Here is an 18549-nt window from a genome sequence, read left to right on the forward strand (position 1 = left end):
CAACACTGGACCCTGTCACCTGAATTCCTATGCTTTGAAAGCACCTTTGTCATTCATCGAGTGTATTCGCTGGACATAGGAAGTGCGCATGCTCTTTCTACGGCACATTGCATGTCCCTGGTCTTCAGGAATACTTCGGTTAATATTTTCATATTAGCATGTCACGATGGCTCTAATCGAATTATATCATGCAATATTGTGCATACAATTACTTCACCACTTTGTCACAACAGGTCGTGTGAACCAGTAGATGCATTGTTATAATGCTGTGAAGGCCCTTTCCTTACAGCCCCTTCTGTATCCCCAACTCAACCTGCTTCCTTTTGTCTTCCTATCCCCCCCCCCCAAGAACCTAGTCCCATCTCATATGGTCTTATTTTGCTGTCAGACCCTCATATCCCCTATCACTACACCTAACCTCATTAAGTTCCTTAATTATATTTACCTCCAACCACGCATCGTCATCGTAATCCTGGATCGGTTAAAGCACCCAGTACTAGATGCTCTAATAGGTCTTCGAGTGATGAAGCTCACGTTTTAGCATTTGATGGTCTTAGTTTGGAAGGCCTTGGAGCACACGGGGCGAAGCTCCCTGGCGAACCGTGTGAGACTATCCCCAATATTCAAAAGGCCACCGAAACCATCACGCCAATACTAAAGTGGTTTGGCTATCGTCTCCATGGCGACATTGTTCCAAGGCTCCATTTGGACCCAACCACGTGGCCCTTGGATACCACTATTAAGAAATGCACTAGAGAAGTGTGGTCATGCTATAGCTTAACGCGATATCTTATTAATATTTGCCGAGTAGCTCTCGGTGGGTGGATTGAATCTTAGAAACCGCTAGGGCGCATTTTTAGTAACCACGACATTCATCCAAATTGTTTAATTTCGCAGGGTCTCTCATGTATGCTCAATCACATACAATGTTGACCACCACAAAATCAAGAATAAGGGTATGAACGATATACGACGACCATATGAATTCCCCTTCCCCAATCGAGGGCCTGATAACAAGGCATACATAGGGGTATACCGAGGCTATCATGTTCTACTAGGTTCGGAGATAGCGATGACAAATGGGTGGCTGCTCGCTGGAAGCCCAGGAGGGAGGGCCAAGAAGGTTTCGGATTTTGGACAGACCTGGTCGAGCTAGATACTAGACGAACCACGTAGACAACAAGGAAGAAGAGAGATATTATCGTTATCCCACCGGGGCTCATACAGCAATATGCTCGGGAGATAACCAGCATGACGTCGGCCTTTGATCTCGATATTCGCTACGAATACTATAAGATCCAATAAAATGTGAGCTCGAAGGTCATCGACGAAAGACTCACTCAAAACCACGAGTTCTTCAACAAGGACCCGAAGAATGGAATAGCGCTGGTCTTGACCTCTTAACAAATATTGAACTGACGCCACGGGCCTGCTGTTATAAAGACAAAGGTAAATGAAAGGACGTCGATTTAACAACTTGTCAATGCGTCACCTAATATGCCGAATAACTTGAAGTATACCTTCGCAAACAGGTTCAATATTGCGAGGCTGTCTAGGGATTTGTATTGCATGAATGCTGTCTCTTGATCTGATCCTGTTCGCTCATTTGTCAGGGATTCTTGATTCCTCTGCATCGCTTAGTCCTTAGCCTTTCTCTTCCACAATATTTATCCGCTGTTTTCGTTTCACGCGCCTGTATCGCGTACTGAGAATTCTTCACAATGCCTATTTCTGACGCTCCTGCTCATCCTCTGTTTTTAGCGTGCTCTTAGCATGCCTGACGAAACCATCTATTCCATTCATAAACAACTTGAACGCTGCATTTTTAATCCGATTGCCAGTAAAGGCCCGCTCCACAAGACTGGGGCCCTGAACCAATTATGGCTTCATTATTGATACTCGACAATTACCTAGAATATACTATCGAGATATACACCCTAAACGATGATAATCCGAGGAGCTACAGAATCATTTCGATGGGATTTAACAGCCCAGGTCACCAAATCAGAAACTTCTCCAAGCAGAATATGGCTGGGAACAGTACCTAGAGCGTTCTGATACCGCGACATTAATGCTTGTATGATGAGCGGCTAAGAAGAGGATATACTGACATTCAAATACATCATACGCTACATCTACCAGGGTCAGGCTTGACAATGGTTCTTATTTCCGTTCGTTAGGCATTAATTAATTGGAAATTTGGTCCAATTGTTAATCGACCCTAGCCTACATGGCGATATTTGGCACTTCACCCACGCCAGTAACATTTAACAACATGCACCCACGATTGCCTGTCTCTTGTTAATCAACTTTGCATGATGGATTTGGACTCTATTGCTCTGTTTATGTCAGTCTCGGAGGAAGCTTTGATACCCACAGTCCTCAGAGCATTAGAGCGCACCAAGGGATATAATATCATGACAATCAACCTAGGTCCTTGTGGGGTGAATATTGCAGAGATACTATCTTCGGTACACGGTCCAGCAAATCTGGATAATGGTGCCACTGTGGAGGTAGGAAATGTATAACCCATACGTCTTGGTGCCATTTGCCTATGTTTCTCGAGCGACATTCCAGAGCTCGATAACCGTACTGCGTTTAAGCAATATCCAATATGTCAACTAACACAAACAAGGCAACTTACAAAATCTTTTCGTGGAACCAGTGGATCATTGACCACCAGCAGAGCTTCTAGAAATGTGTCAAACTGGAACATCAATTTGAGCAGATCGCCGTGGGAGATCACACAGACGTGCAGGGTCGCTCAGGCCAGCACGTAAATCAGGAAATGTCAGCAGTATTCCTATCGCAGAAGATAGACATTGAGAATGAAAGGGCGCAGGAAGTCCATCTGCAAGCTATGGGCACATAGGTGGTATTTACTGTCTGCCTGGGTTCGTGTATGTTATGTGACACTGCTAATAGAACGGACGCCGGATTAGCTTTCCATGAATTATCCATGGTCTAACGAATTATGTTATGGGGAGTCCTTTTCCGAGTGATGGTAGCTATAACCTAATATTATTCACTATAAATGCGTTCCAAGGAAATGAAAAGTCAATTCCCGTGCCAAAGCAAACCCTATAAAGTAGAAGATGATGATGGTGGCGGTACCCGAATGACGTCGACGAGATGCAAAAGGAAAGGATCCACCACGACAACAACTACATAATATCTACGTAAAAATAAATAAACTTGTTAAGTAGCCTTCAATTGCCGCTTTTTGAACAAATTAAACTTCACCAAAGTTGACAAAATGGCTAAGCGCGATTCATACACAGACCTCCTTATTATCGGCGCTGGACCAGCAGGCCTCATGGCCGCTTGCTGGGCCTCGCAGTATGCAATTACAACCCAACTTATCGATTTGAAGAGCGAGCGAACAGCTGCTGGACACGCAGATGGAATTAATAGTCGGACTATGGAAATTCTTGACAGTTTCGGACTTGCGGATACAGTGCTGCGTCAGGCGGCTGGCAATATGGATGCGGCGTATTGGGTATGTGGTTATTGCGTGTTTCCTACGAGGTACTTTGTATTCATTTGCAATAGGGACCCAATGAGAAGACGGGGAATATTCGACGGATAAAACACCAGCCATCGCAAACACAGGAACTTTCTCGTTTCGATCAGATGTTGCTGAATCAGGGTGCCATTGAGCAGATCTTGATTGATTATCTCGTCTCTAAGGGACGTGTACATGTGGAGAGAGAGCGCAAGGCTGAGGAATTGGAGTTACCTTGTCATTCGGACAAGAAGAGTGATGAGGAATATCCTGTCCATGTTCGTGTGGTATCTGCCAACGGCGACGGTAAGTATTTGGGATTAAAGTTGGAATATTTACCATTGGAATCGGTAATGCTGAGCCTAGCTAGATGGCCAACCCGATAATGCTGAAGTCATTCACGCACGATACGTGATCGCCTGCGATGGCACGCGTAGCTGGACCAGCGCACAGTTAAAGATCGATTCGGACGTATGGAAAACGGAGTCAACGTGGGGTGTGATGGACATTGTTCCAGAAACGGATTTTCGTATGGAAGACCCGAGTACCTGCCTTTTTGTACAAGCGCTAAGAGTTTCATAGCCGATATCCAGCGAGCTTGTGCGATTCAAGCTGGTGACGGTTTAAGCATGATGGTGGTGCCTAGGGAGAATAACCTAGTTCGATTCTACTTACATCTGAATGGTGGCGAGGAAAGAAGCCCAAATGGGCCCGATAAATCAGAAGGATCTTTAGAAGACTTGATGGACATGGCTGAGAAGACACTCAAGCCATACAAATTGTCTTACAAGTACTGTGACTGGTGGTCTATTTATCCGGTAGGATTGGCGTGTGAACGCTGGCTTGGTATGATTATCTGACATTTGGACAGATAGGGCGACGACTGATCAAGCAATACCGGAGTGACCGGTAAGTAATCTATGAGCTGATCCTAAGATGACCAAGATCTAATTGTCGTCTGTAGCATATTCTTCGCGGGTGACGCTGCCCATACACACTCACCAAAGGGCGGGCAAGGCATGAATATCTCAATGCAGGACACATACAACCTGGTATGGAAGGTCGCAGCCGTCATCAGTGGAAGTGTAGACCCGGCAATCCTAGAAACCTACCAGTCGGAGCGGCGCCCAGAGGCCGAGCAGTTGATGGAATTCGACACCCGCCTTGTGTACGCTTACGAAGAAGGAAGTACGGAAGATGACAGCGAGGATGGAGTAGAAGCGGTCCGCGACAAGTATGCCGGCTTCATGGCAGGCGTGGCAGTGACATATCCCCCTAGCATCCTTGTCGATGAAAGTGAAAGCAATGCGGCTGTCACCCGAAATGTTCAGCTCGGCAAGCGGCTGCCCTCATACTTGATAGTCGGTCAGGAAGACGGCTCTGTCGTTCATCTAGCCAAGAAACTGAATAGTAATGGGTGCTGGAGGTTACTAATTTTCCCGGGAGACTTGCACCATCCTGGCGTTTTGGATCGGCTATCGGTGTTTGCGAAGGATCTCAGTGGGCGCATTAATAACGACCTTATCCCACAGTCGACAAATAACTCGGAATTTCTGGAGACTCTATTGATTCATTCCAGCCCAAGAGCGTCCGTTAACCAGTCACAACATCTTGGGGCATTTCATCAATTCGATACAGAGCTCGGATGCGACCATACAAAAGTATTCGTTGATGATCCGTCCTGTGATGGAGATACAGGACAGGCGTACGAGCAGTACGGCATCGACAAGCAAAGAGGCTGTCTCATTGTTTGCCGACCGGATCAGCATGTTGGCTGGATTGGGGCTATAGAAGATGCAGAGGGTCTAGAAAAGTACTTCTCTAAGTTTTTATTTAATAAGGGAAGGACATGAAGTGGCAGGGCGACATACATATGCGGAAGACTTAGATGTACAATACAAGCTATACACGACAATAAGACCTGAAATGACGAGTGAAGTGTTGTAACAAGTCAACTTCTTCAATTATGTGACAACTGTCTTGCCGATCAGTCCTAGGGTGTATCACGTCCTAACAGACGTAAGTCCATTAGCTCCTGCGACGCATTCTCTGGAAGCATTCGCTGACCGACGAGGAGCATCGTGTGCGCAAATGACTACGACGATGAGGTTATACCTGGTAATTCATCAGTAGTTTGTGCTATCCGAGATTCCTCGCCTCGTGTGTCCCACTGGTACCTAAACTAGGCAGACTGGAACGATAAGATAGGGATGAAAATGCGGACAGGGCATGGCGTGCATGTGCCTGTGGTGTCGCACCCTGAAATAGAGTCGAAATTGGCGCACGGGCATTTCGAGCCCTAACCTAACGTTTCATGATGGAGTTCGGTCCGGCTGTGCCGCCCCCTGGACCCTCACCAGGAACCATTAAGAACCGTGTTTGTGGGCCCTAAAAACACGCGATTTACTAATCGAAAAGACGAGCAGGCAGCAGGTCACGAATATCATTCTTTGATCTGCTCAACTCAGGTGCTCATTCTACATCATCAGGGGCCGGAGCAACAGAGCCACTACCTTTACATCCATTCTCAATTTAGTGCACGGAGTTTCCTACTGGTCTGCCGCACACTCGTTGAGAGCCAAACCTGAACGGGCTGTTTCGTTACCAGTATCCACACAGCTGTCAGGGTCCATGTATGGGGCTGATCATGTCCAATATGAGCGCGGGAGTTTTGCCCGCCAAGCTTTGGGCGTCTCCATGTGGGTGTCGGGTATTAGATCCGACGTTACCGCGAACGAGAGAAGCTTTCGTAGCAGTTCATTTGAATGTGGATGGATGTGACAGCAGGGTTTCCGGTTGTCAGCCTAGCGTATGGCAGTTGAGACGTCTTGAAGAGTCATAGACATACACCGATTGATACAGCAGGAGCCGTCAAACACATCAAGAAGTCGGACTAATGTGGCCTCGGTTCAGCACGAGGTCCCGTAATCACATCCAACTGATCGGGCGCATTGGATTGGCGAGTCCACGAAGCTATCTGAGACACAATGCCGCCTAATTTAGTCGCGACACATATCCCGTCACATAACAAAACCCCTATTCTTCCAGAAACAGCTGCCATTCCAGGCCCTTTATTTAAACACCAACAATGTCGGAGTATTGCATTTTTGGTGGTGGAAACTTATATCCCTTCACCAAAAACCGTATTATTATCACTGAGCCAAGCGGCTGTCGTGTCCAACATGCAACTCGGCCACGCGAAACTATTCCTCTTTTTTCTGTCCCTGTTCACACCGGCTTTATCCCGGCGCATTGGTCATAAGCACACTCATGTCGCTGAGCGACAGGCTCCCGCCTGTACGCCAACTGCCGGTGGGTCACCCACTGTGGACGATGTGCCAGCCATCGAGTCAGCCATGGCTGCTTGTCCCTCTGGCACAATCATGATTCCAGCAAAGTCTACCTATCATATCAACTCTGAACTTTCTTTTGCCAAATGCTCCGGTTGCACTTTACAAGTCGAGGGAACGCTGTTGGTGTCAGATGATACGAAGGCTTGGAGTGGCAAAGACGCCGTCTTGAACCTCGAAGACGTCAACGACGTCAGTATTGTTTCGAAAACCGGGAAGGGTGTGATTGATGGCAACGGGCAAGCCGCCTGGGACCTGTTAAACAAGGACAAGAATTACTCCCGGGTCAAATGTCTACTCTATCTCACCGGTAAAACGTCCGGCGTCACCATTTCAGGACTCACGATGAGGAATCCGCCAAATGTCTTCTCCTCAGTCAAGCAGAGTGTTACGAATGTCACCTATTCCAATTTGATTCTCACGGCTGTTTCCAAGAGCGATGCACTGCCGAAGAATACCGACGGATTTGACCTTGGCGGCACTGGCATCCGGATGGATAACATCAAAGTTCAGAACGGCGACGACTGCATTGCCATCCAGAACGGCGCGGAAGATATCACTGTGATGAACATTCAATGCACCGGGTCTCACGGTCTTAGTATCGGTAGTATTGGCAAAACACCCGGGGAAGTCGACACCGTCAAAAATATTCATTTCAAAAACGCTAAGATGACCAAATGCTCCAAGGCAGCTGGAATCAAGATCTACTCTGGAGGTTACGGCACAGCTGAAGTCAGCAACGTCACCTGGGAGAACGTCATGGTGGATGGTACCTCGTATGCCTTCCAGGTCCAGACCTGCTACGGATCGGATGAGAAGGAATGCGCTTCTCAGCCTAGTACTGCCAAGCTGACGGACATTGTTGTCAAGGGGTTCAGCGGTAAAACTGATAAGGATGAGCCGGTCGCTAGCATTAATTGCCCAGCCAAGGGTACCTGTGGACTTTCGCTGACTGAGATGAAGGTGCAGTCTGCTACTGGGGGTGAGGAATACCAATGTTCTAATGCTGGAGCTATTGGTGTCAAGTGTGCCCCGGGCGCAAGTGGATAAGCTGCGATATTAGTGCAGCAGCCGGTCAATTCTCATGATGGCCAGGCTTGCACGAAATGCCATTCATTATAGTTCTCATGTGGTCGAAGTTGGGAACAGGAAGAGTTTTAGCTACTCCATAGTGATTTACTACTTTACCAAATTTTCAATAAATAATAATCCCCTCTGTTGTATATACTTCCACTACTGTCAAAATATATACAGAATACCTGCATTATTGTCTGGAAATAATGCCATTCACCAGCTGTAACCACGGAGGCCAAATGCCATGGTAAAATAATCAGCAAGGAACAGGCAAAGCACCATAGATAGCCGGTGCATCGAAAAGGTCCAACTCAGCCTTGCGGCGACGAGTAAGCCCATTGACGACTTGCCCGTTGGCCTTATTCCATTGCGGCAGTTCGTCATGCGCAACCGTCGCCACATTTTCACCCTTGTTCATGCGGGCCACAAGGTCCGATTTTTGCATGTTGCCATTTCCGATGTTGAATGTCCAAGACACAAGAGCAGCGTATTGGTTATCATTTAAGGTGACTGGGTCCGCTAGGGCATTGGTGAGGGCGTCTTGGTAGGACTATTCGATAATCAGCATGTCTGTATGTACTTTAGATGTGCATGGTAATAACTCACAACCAAGTCATCAGCCAGTAGTCTGCTGGCATCTGCCTCGGACAATGGCTTAGGGTAGGTCACTTCGGAGCAGGTCGCATCGCCACAGAGGTGACCATAACCAATGGTCGGGTTGCCGAAGCCATCGTCGTAAACGCTGGGCTGGAATGACTCAAAGCTCTTAATCAAGTTAAGACCGTTTTGGTTGACAGGAGGGCCTGTGCAGGCAACAGCAAGGGCGGGGAGAAGGACACCCAGGAACTTGAGCGAGGAAGACATATTGAGTGGTGATTCGGATATTTTCGCGTCTGGAGATCTAATTTCTTTCACGGGTATGCAGGCCTTCTTATGCTTCTCCAATCGTTGGTGACTGTCTTATTCTCCCGCTAATATCTCGTAGTGCACCCCAAAATACGAAGTAGCGCGAAGATCGATATTTCTTGAACACGAGATCGCCCGCCCCTTGAAGCATGTAAACTCGGTGATAAGGTTCGTGATCGACATAATCTTGCGCTTGGGATACACGTAGACTACTGTATCCACGCTTCAAGTTGTCTAAAAGTTCAGTCTAACTAGCTGATCGACAGATGTCCCCTCGATACATCGTCGAGGATCTAAGCTTGGCGTCCCGCTAGAGTTCGTACCGGCCGTTGATCTTCACTTGCGTTTCTCCCTGGAGACCCTTAAATGGCTATGATCATTGTGTGGTCCCTTTGAATACGAGCTCCCAGGCACAGCCACTCCCGCGAACCGTTTAGTTGTGCTAGTTGCTCACTATGGTCCCTATTCTTAGTACAGAAACTCGGTTAATATCTTCTATGTGGTTCTAATACTAAACTATGAGCAATCGCTCTTGAATAGACGTTATTGACAGGTTAGGCTTTCAGTAGTACTGTTCTATGGCACCGATAGTTCTACATGGTCACAGCACGTCAAATACCAGTTGATAGACGGCATGGAGCAACGAGAGCCGGAGGATCCTTCAGGATGTTAGCTACCGTCAGTAGAGTAGTAAGGTAATGTGGCAAGGAGTTACAGGGCTCGTGCGGGCATCATTCCACATTTATATATGACAACGTTATCCACAGAATTACCTTCATAATATTACTCCCCAACTCTAAGATCCGGCAGCCACTTACATGTGTCCCACGGTAAGTTCCTCGGTCGGCGTCTTGGAGAAGTATTGGACAATAACGGCCAGCTGATCCCATAAAAAGTCTCCCAGTAAACACATGAACTATCTCATGAACTGACAGCGCCGGCGTCATTGTCGGCCAACACATCTACTCTAGTCACAATTCGGGATAATTTCCTTCTAGATCGTAGGTCCTATAGGACACTCATATACCATATTTGTTAGGAGAAGTATCTGAGAACGGTTTACTAGTATTTATTATTACAACCGGTTCAGGATTAGTGAAACCACAACATAATGTTGCTTTAACTTACACCACTTGGATACAGTACTGTGCGTCATTATAAGAAGAGCATCTCACCCATGACTCAAACTAAGCACTCTTGATCACGAATATAGAGCATTTCTAATAAAGATGTACTCCGTACTTCAAGTACTTAGAACTCTACTTCTTATTTACTAAGGATTGAACCATCAGCTTTAAAAGCTCATGTGACCATGGCCGGTATCTAAAATAATCACCAGGCGTAGGGCTCAAATAACCGGACCCTAAAAAAAGGGACCGGAGCTTGGATCTCGACCATCTAGCAGTTTGTTGCACGTTTTCAATATCGCTTCCTCATATAAATGGTTACAATGTCCCCACTACTCAAAGCCTTTTCCGTCATCACGCTTAAGCACTCATCCGGCGATGTCCCACTTGTGCAGTGCGGCGGAAATGTGGAGTCACCGGGGATGGATCTAGATAGGCCTATTAAAAGCCATGATAGCTACATTTTTGGAAGAGCTATTCCTTATAGTCATAGCAGTCAGCTGCTGGCAAATGCATTTCCCTGTAAATCAGCATGTATAAACCGCATCACTGAACTATCCACCAGGAACAACTTACTCCTCATCAACTTACTCCAGTCAGGTCCAAAATAATGGCGTCCAAATTCTTCAACGTCGGAGTCATCGGCTACGGCCTTAGTGCTAAGATCTATCAAATTCCATTTATCACTACAGTCAAAAGTCTCAAGCTCTATGCTGTTGTCCAACGGACACCAAAACCGGATAATAATGCAGAATTAGGTTTTCATGGGATGAAAAGCTTCCGCAGCACGGAGTTAAATGGTCAAAGATCATGCTGTTGACATCGTGGTGGTGACTACAGCCCCAGACTCTCATCTCGAGCTGGCGAAGCTGGCTCTGAATGCGGGAAAGCATGGTAAGTTGAACAGTTACCAGTGAACTGTTCTCGAAATAACATGTGGAACCAATCAGTCGTGGTCGAAAAGCCATTCACGCCAACGTACCAAGAAGCCCAGAAACTCATAGATCTCGCCAAGAAACAGAGCCGATTGCTCACTGTGTATCTGAGTATGCTACTCCTACTAACCCATCTCCTCCCCAGAGGTGGTCGCTTTGTGGGAAAGACCTAATAGGAGTTTAAATATAAATAGGCCGACGATGGGACGCGGACTACCTCACACTTTCTAAGCTCATCGAAGATGGCTCCCTCGGCAGAATAGTAGATTATGAGACACGATTCGAGCGCCATGTACCTGACATTCTAGGATCCAGATGGAGAACTGAATCGATACCTGGTGGCGGGGCCATCTATGATTTAGGTGCCCATCTCATCGACCAAACAGCACAGCTATTCGGCCTGCCAAGCGGATCACCGCGTTCCTCGGCAACCAAAGAGAGGGAATCGATGGCAGCGATGATTCGTTTACTGTGCTAATGCACTACGATGAATTCATGGCTACGGCTAAAGCAGCTGTCATAAGTCCGCAAGAAAAGCAGCTCCGATTTTGGGTTAGGGGGACTAAAGGAACGTTCAAGAAGGTTGGTGATAGTAGCACTCGTGATTTGCGAACAAGAGCTGCTCCTAGGCTTGTCCCAGTTTTACTTCGATGTGCAAGAAGAACAGCTGAAATCGGGCATGCGTCCTGGAGACGATGGCTATGGAATCGAGCCGAGTGAGCGATATAGTAAGTAATGCACTTCTTTCAAATGGCCCGACATAATACAGCGTCGTCACGCATTAAAGGAATGGCAGCTAATGATACTCAGGAACACTGACCTCAGTTCAACCTAATGGCGCGTTCAAGACAGAGGCCGTTCCTACTGTGGATCCACCGCTTTATACCGAATTTTATAGTAAGCTTGCAGAGGCTTTGGCTGGCGAGGGCGAGGTGTCTGTAAGTCCTGAAGAATCTGCTGCCGTTATTCGGCTTGTCGAGATCGCTGTGCAAAGCTCGAAGACTGGACGGACGTTAGATGTCGATCTTTGTTCATGATGGAAGTGCGCATGATGATGCTTATAGATACTGCTGTGAGACCATGAACCCTTTGTAATTATGAAATGGTAGACAGGGTAGTATTCTGTAGCTTCCTCAAACTGAACTAGTTCAAACTCCTTATATGACAATTCAGTCCTTCTGATTCCGTTCGGCAATAACATAAGGCGCAAAACTGGCCAGCTTTTCAGGTTTCAGTCAATTCTCGCACAGGCGATGGCTGCGCAACGATGCCTGCTCCAGCTTGAATCCATTGCTTTTCCCGTCCCTGGAAAACTGTTCGAAGGACAAGTGCGACATCCCAGGTTTCAGGATCCTCTATCAGCAAAATTGCACCTGAATAAAGCTCCCGGGGGTGCTTCTCAAGACGCCCAATACCTTCCAGTGCAGCTTGCTTTGGGATTCCAGTAGCAGTAATCGAAGGGAATAGGATATTAAATGCATCCCATGCATCCTTTCCAGGCAGCAGAGCACCTGATACGGTCGAGCCCAGGTGCTGCACACTCCCCCGAGGCCGGACAGTCATCAAGTCGTCCACAACTACAGTGCCAGGAGAGCACAGCCTGTCCAGTTCATTTATTGCCTCTTTCACCGACAACACATGTTCAACTATTTCCTTCGGGTCACTAACCAATGCCTCCTTGAGCTTTTTGGATTTAGTCCCCGGCCTCCTCCTGCGATCGAGTTCCAGCGAGCGGCTCCGTCGTCACCTTACCATCTCGCAGGGACATTACAAGCTCCGGGCTGAATCCAGTAGCCTGGTTGTTGCCATGAAGCAGACAAAATGAGCGGGCGGGGTTGTGATGTTGTCGTCCACATCGCAGGGTTTCAGGCATGTCCACTCTCCAAGGAAGGCTCACAGCACGAGAAGGAATGACTTTCGTATATTTCTCTGCTCTTATATCTGCCAACGCAGCCTCGACTTGTTCCACGTATTCACTTGCTCTGGTATTCGTGTCAATGGGATGTCCTGGTGATGGTTCTATGCAAGTGGTATCATCGACCAACGCAGAGAGTTCCACCGTCCCTCGCTTGTCGACTCCAGTCAGCGTAATTCTATCTGGATAAAAGACCACCTCAGTACGTGGAACCATATGACTCAGCATTGGCCATTCCCCAGTAGAGTGAGAAATCCCCCGTAGAAGTAGGGCATTGCTGAACCCGACGTAGCCATAGATTCTGGTTCCACAGTCCTCATTTGCGGAGGTGTATTCTCGCACAACATCGGTCACTCCACCATCGATGGATCGCACTTCATCCTTTCCGTTCGTAGAAAAGGTTGCTTTCCGTCCTTCGGGGTCAATTGTCACTGACGAGCGGTTTCCGATACCCAAATACCAAACACCTGTGCGCTCGTATGCGTAGTAGTCATCGGATTTGAGCTTGGACAAAGCAGTTGCAACTCTTTGTAGGGCGTCTAGGGGACCAGGGCGCAAAGTAATGGAGGTTGGAAGAACAGTCATCTTCTGATGAAGGCAGAATACTCGGGCCTAAAGTATAAATCATCCGGTATTCCTTAGAAAATGGTCTAGGGAGCGTTCCACAGTGAGAGATAGCAGGGTTTATGTACCCTTTACGGACTATAGCACTTGTAGGATCATAACAAGCATGGCCTCTGGCAGGAAGGTCTGGGTGATTCGATCTCGAGAATTCCAACTGTGGCATATACCATTACCGGATTATGAGAGTTTTACCTTACTTCAAACGGTGCAAAGAAGGATCCCGTCCTTATATCACTCACGTTGCTTACTTTCCGAAACCAATGGTAGGATTAGAACGAGTCATCGCAGAACGCGTGTACGAGATGGTTTACATTCCAATTTTGGATTTTGGGTTCAGCCTTCGACGGCTTCGTTTCAGGTATTCCGGTAAAGAATGGTGAGTTTGAATGGTTTCCCTTTTCTTGATGTTGGATCTCGCTCTTGTAATTACGGGCTTTTATTCTTGAATATAGGAATGAATACCTTGCAGGTTTAATTCCCAAGGATGACTACTATCGGAGGGGAATGCATATATGATCATATTAACCAAAACCGGTTCATCCCTGCTTTTTGGCATAAATGTCGGCAGCGAACCACAACTCAATACAAATTTCAGTGGAATGTGCCAGGTTATATCAGCATCAAGGTTGACACATATGACGTTATTCTTCTACCGGATTTCCCTTGATATGCCGAGACCGAAAGTCAAATGTTATTGCCGAGTGCTATCTGGCTGATTCTTAGTGCCTATAACTAAATTTTACGTACTAGAGGATGCTGCTGATAATGTTTTATATTATGACAGATGCATATGCAAGGCATAGGTGACGTAGTATGGAGTTCTTTCAACTACTATATAACCCTAGCCTGTTACCTCTCGAGAAGTCGAACACTTATGCATATACAGCATGGCTGAAACAGACAACTACCCATTAGGTCGGAACATATTCCACTCAGTCCGGTCTGTTCAGGGCCTTATTCTCTAAATTGAAGATCAAATAGCTCTGTTGGAGGCTAACATGAACTAGTTTGGACGCCCAACATTTACTCTGGAGGCTTCACACAGGCTACATACTCCACCCTCGTATTCATGTCACTGATAACATGAAGATTGCCAAGCTTGGAACCGGAACAGGGTACGTATGCTTGTATCCCAAGAATACCCACTTCTGACGTGATCTAGAGTCTGGCTCTTCGAAGGAGCAAAATACCTCCCAACGACAGCTCAGCTGGATGGATTCGACATCTCCGATGAGCAATTTCCTCTGAAGGAGCAGTGCCCGCCTAACCTCAGATTCGGTATCATGGATTCTTTTGTCGATCCACCAGCCTCTCTTGTTGGTCAGTATGATGTGGTACATCTTCGTATGTGGACGAGTAACTTCCGAAACCGTGATTCGGGCGTCATCATCCATCATGTCAGGGAGCTGTTGAGTGAGTTACGACTTATCTGACTTTTTAACCTAGACACCCTCTAACATTCCTCAATCCCAGAGCCCGGAGGGTTTATTCAATGGGAAGAGGCATACCTGACCCACCAGGTGGTTGTGGTGAAAAGGCCAAGCAATTCGAGGCAGGAATGAATGCATTGTTCGATCGAGTAGGCCTTAATTACAGGTAGGTATCCAGGACACACTGCCATGTGAATGATAACAGTCGAACTTACAGAAATAAGCTGGGTACCTAATCTCTCCAAGCGAGTGAAGCAGCTTTGCTTCCTCCTCATCGAGTTTGAAAGACAGCAGTTCTAGAACAATTTGATGAACTTATGCACCAATACTTATCCCCTGGCACTCCGTGAGATCCTCCAGGGAGTTAGGCAGTCTTGTCCGTCGGAGGCAGTTATGGAGCATGAGATTGCTCTTCAGCATCTACTCTCCGAAGAAAGAAGAAATATCGTTTACAATTGGTCTCCTACTACGCTTTTGGCTCAAAGCCCCCCGAAAGATTCGGTCTCCATGTCTGAATAGACTGCCGTTCCCGCTTAGTTTCAATATTGAAAATTCGTGGAGGTGAGATTCTGAAGATTACTTTTCATCGTCTCATACCGTATACCGACCGGTTTGTCTAACAAACCCGATTAATTTGAGCGATTAATGCTACCTCTTGGGTGAGAGATGGCATAAGGTCCAGCCGATCTGCGTGGGGTTAGGGTTGCGGTGCTGTCACGCGCGATCATCCTGTCATTGGATTTCCCTTGAGGTGATGCAGAGGACTATCTACTATACAGGGTAGATAGCCTGTCAACTAAGTGGGGATACGGATGTGGGAAGAAAAGCAAGTATATATTATCTGCTTAATAGTAGATTACAATATTTTAGGACTCCTTTGTGGCTCGTTTCTTTCTGCTTACATTTGTTCTCAAATGGTTTAGGTTCCCTCTTCTTAAGTAGGGTTCTGGGATTAGGAAGACGATTACTCGGTCAAGCGATGCCTTGCCATACCAGTTCAAGACTGCGAGAGAGACTGGTAGTATGTACGACTGGCCACTTTGTTCAGGGATCGAGTGCCCTGTGTGCCTGAAGCGCCAATTCTAGTGAATACTGGAGTAGTGACGGGCGAATCTGACCTTTGTGGTTGGCTTACCGGCTATGCAGCTCTAGTCACACACCCTCATTGGAAGTTGTTTGGGCTAAGGTAATCTTGTGAAGTGATTCCGTCTAAGCCCCATGTCAGTTGTTAGACTAGTAATTATACTTCTGATTTCATTCCACAAAAAGTGGAATCTTATACAGAGAACTACCAGTATGACACCATAATTCAAGATATCGGTTACTAATAAGGGGTCATCTGAGGGCACGAATAACCAAGGGCATTCAAGAGGTTTCGTTGAGATTAGTCGATCAAAGTCACGCTGGTGCACCATATACCTCTAATATCACTTGATCATGCATTTTTGACTACCAAAATTTCCAACCTTTCTGCTGACCATTCGTGCGTGTTTTCCTTTCTCTGTATGTGGACACCGGCTCGTGATGATTGATGATGGATGATGGATCACATTGCATTCTTAAGGGGCGACCTTGGTATGCGCCCCTTGCATATAGCCCCTGAATTTTCGGCAACCACGACTGTCACGGCTGAAACTGCGGATCCTGAGATTGTAAGAGTTCGATCGAGGTTTTTACTCTCTTTGGCGCAAGGCACAATTAATAACGACCCGCAGAGGCTGCGATTGTGGTGTACAGCGTGGCCAACGGAGCAATTTAGATCGAAGACACCATAAGCTTCTGGCTGTATTGTACAGAGCAGTTTTGCGCTTGAGCCATTAAGGCTTAAGAGGGATGTCGAAGAAACAACTAGCTTTGGCGCTGACATGCGCACTCAGTTTCTCGCCCGCCTGTGCGATTGCATTCAGGGACACTATGGCTCTCCCGGTCTCGCTGCAACAATGCTTAAACAGTACCGGAGTGGCCGTGATGTATCCTAGCGACATGAACTATGATGCATTATCACGCCCGCAGAATGCGAACTATCAGCCCCATCCAAAGGTTATTGTGGTACCCACGTCATCGGAGGAGGTAGCTGCTAGCGTACGCTGTGTAGCTGCTGAGAAAGGGGATGTCAAGCTCAGTACTCGGGGAGGCGGTCACAGCTATGCTGCGTACGGTTTCTCCGGTGAGGTAGTCGTTGATTCCAGTCAGATGAAAGGGATGAGTTTCGACGACGACAAGAAGGAAGTTACGGTGCAATTTGGTCAAACTTTGGGTCCATTGGCGGTTGCAATGGGTCGGAAAGGATATGCCCTTCCACACGGTACCTGCCCCGGTGTCGGAATTGCAGGGCATGCGTTAGGTGGTGGTTGGGGGTTTACATCGCGCAAATGGGGGTGGCTTCTTGATCATAGTAAGTGTGCTAGGAAATGCTGGTAAACCATATACGTACAGAGGACAGCATGTTAACTATGCAATTAGTCGTGTCGCTAGAACTTGTTGATATTGGCGGGAATATCAAGGTGCTGAACTCTAGCTCAGTGGGGATGGATGCGGAGTTGTGGTGGGCATTAAGAGGAGCTGGAGCTAACAATTTTGGCGTTGTAACATCGTTTACGTATGCTATGGAGGCAGCCCCGACTGCAGTTATGAACTATGGAATCAGTTTCTCGTCCAAATCAGACTGCGCACAAGTGCTATTGGCAGTCCAGGAGCTAGGCTCTATCTCTACCGACGATCCTGATGGTCTTCCGGTCGAGCTTGGTGGAGAGGTCATTATATCTGGTGCCGATGCCCCGAACGTTTGCTCTTTTACTGGACAGTATTTGGGAGAGCGCGCCGCATTTGTACCAGTACTCGATAGATTGTTGGGCAAACTTGCAGACCGCGGAGTGAGGCCAGTCAATTCTACGTCCTACATTAAAGAGTTTGATGACTGGATAGACGCTCTCACAGACCTCATGGGCTCGTTGGATGAGCCCAGTACTCCGCAGCCATATTATGCTCAGTCTCTGGTGGACGATGGCGCCCCCAATTATACATCCCATGGTGTAGAACACATCATCGACGCTATTCAGAACGCAAAACTGGTCAAAGATACAGAGAATCATGTCTCTTTCGATCTGAATGGACCAGGCTCAAGAACGAACATTCCACCGACGTCCGGCGATACATCGTTCATCCATCGGGATAGTTTATTTCTTGTCCAAATCTTCTCCTATAAGTTTCCTGGCTTCAACAACACAGATGGCCGTGATCAAGGACTCAAGAAAGTTACCAACGTTGCAGACAGTATCAAACAAGCTAAACCTAGTGGCCAGTGGCACGCCTATCAGAACTATATTGATCCCTACCTTGATGATTTTGGACAGGCGTACTATGGCGTAAATTTAGAACATTTGAAGTCGCTGAAGGCCGTTGCAGATCCGGATTCAGTGTTCGATTTTCCGCAGGGGCTAGGGCATGCATGATAAGAGTCAATTATACTCAGCCACTGTATAGTGAAACACAGCAGTTTTCTTTCCCCTTTCTGCATAATGGTATCAGACAGTGTAAAATGTTATTTAATGTGTATTTCTATCGCCTGACTAAATTTCCGGTACGATTTGCGTCCAGCAATGCACATCTGCACAACACTAAGAAGGAGCAATTGATATTTTGATACGCATATTCTGGGCTACATATCCATTGCCTGTATACCT

At 47.0% G+C, this 18549-nt stretch overlaps 7 protein-coding genes across 7 annotated transcripts; 5 read left to right on the forward strand and 2 right to left on the reverse strand.

The window, feature by feature from the left end:
* Nucleotides 1-3174: 3174 nt before the first annotated feature.
* F9C07_1478840 (2-polyprenyl-6-methoxyphenol hydroxylase) lies at nucleotides 3175-5925 on the forward strand. The gene is made up of 6 exons (XM_041291468.2): nucleotides 3175-3499; nucleotides 3553-3811; nucleotides 3876-4034; nucleotides 4088-4323; nucleotides 4377-4414; nucleotides 4470-5925. The coding sequence occupies exons 1-6, from the start codon at nucleotides 3257-3259 to the stop codon at nucleotides 5356-5358; spliced, it is 1824 nt and encodes a 607-aa protein (XP_041145364.1). The 5' UTR covers nucleotides 3175-3256; the 3' UTR covers nucleotides 5359-5925.
* A 762-nt stretch (nucleotides 5926-6687) lies between these two features.
* Nucleotides 6688-7905, forward strand: F9C07_7694 (putative exopolygalacturonase precursor; the record flags this gene model as incomplete). Its single annotated transcript, XM_041285594.1, has 1 exon — nucleotides 6688-7905. One exon carries the CDS (start codon nucleotides 6688-6690, stop codon nucleotides 7903-7905), a length of 1218 nt encoding a protein of 405 aa, XP_041145365.1.
* Nucleotides 7906-8049: 144 nt separating this feature from the next.
* Nucleotides 8050-9275, reverse strand: F9C07_2282714 (putative lysozyme). Its single transcript, XM_041291473.2, has 2 exons — nucleotides 8536-9275; nucleotides 8050-8479 (listed from the first exon to the last, which is right to left on the reverse strand). Exons 1-2 carry the CDS (start codon nucleotides 8791-8793, stop codon nucleotides 8186-8188), a joined length of 552 nt encoding a protein of 183 aa, XP_041145366.1. The 5' UTR covers nucleotides 8794-9275; the 3' UTR covers nucleotides 8050-8185.
* A 1484-nt stretch (nucleotides 9276-10759) lies between these two features.
* Nucleotides 10760-11992, forward strand: F9C07_2202289 (NAD binding Rossmann fold oxidoreductase; the record flags this gene model as incomplete). Its single annotated transcript, XM_071509534.1, has 6 exons — nucleotides 10760-10856; nucleotides 10913-11008; nucleotides 11092-11361; nucleotides 11455-11625; nucleotides 11708-11909; nucleotides 11962-11992. 6 exons carry the CDS (start codon nucleotides 10760-10762, stop codon nucleotides 11990-11992), a joined length of 867 nt encoding a protein of 288 aa, XP_071365316.1.
* A 129-nt stretch (nucleotides 11993-12121) lies between these two features.
* F9C07_2231679 (ADC synthase) lies at nucleotides 12122-13397 on the reverse strand (the record flags this gene model as incomplete). Its single annotated transcript, XM_071509889.1, has 2 exons — nucleotides 12122-12580; nucleotides 12645-13397. 2 exons carry the CDS (start codon nucleotides 13395-13397, stop codon nucleotides 12122-12124), a joined length of 1212 nt encoding a protein of 403 aa, XP_071365317.1.
* Nucleotides 13398-14323: 926 nt separating this feature from the next.
* Nucleotides 14324-15385, forward strand: F9C07_2202291 (uncharacterized protein; the record flags this gene model as incomplete). The annotated part of the gene is made up of 6 exons (XM_041291477.2): nucleotides 14324-14376; nucleotides 14444-14551; nucleotides 14599-14849; nucleotides 14957-15032; nucleotides 15091-15115; nucleotides 15167-15385. The coding sequence occupies 6 exons, from the start codon at nucleotides 14324-14326 to the stop codon at nucleotides 15383-15385; spliced, it is 732 nt and encodes a 243-aa protein (XP_041145369.2).
* A 1116-nt stretch (nucleotides 15386-16501) lies between these two features.
* F9C07_2282716 (putative 6-hydroxy-D-nicotine oxidase) lies at nucleotides 16502-18478 on the forward strand. The gene is made up of 2 exons (XM_041291481.2): nucleotides 16502-17261; nucleotides 17330-18478. Exons 1-2 carry the CDS (start codon nucleotides 16700-16702, stop codon nucleotides 18316-18318), a joined length of 1551 nt encoding a protein of 516 aa, XP_041145370.2. The 5' UTR covers nucleotides 16502-16699; the 3' UTR covers nucleotides 18319-18478.
* The last annotated feature ends 71 nt before the right edge of the window (nucleotides 18479-18549 follow it).

The sequence above is a fragment of the Aspergillus flavus genome, chromosome 3 (genome assembly GCF_009017415.1).
Source record: "Aspergillus flavus chromosome 3, complete sequence".
NCBI lineage: Eukaryota > Fungi > Ascomycota > Eurotiomycetes > Eurotiales > Aspergillaceae > Aspergillus > Aspergillus flavus.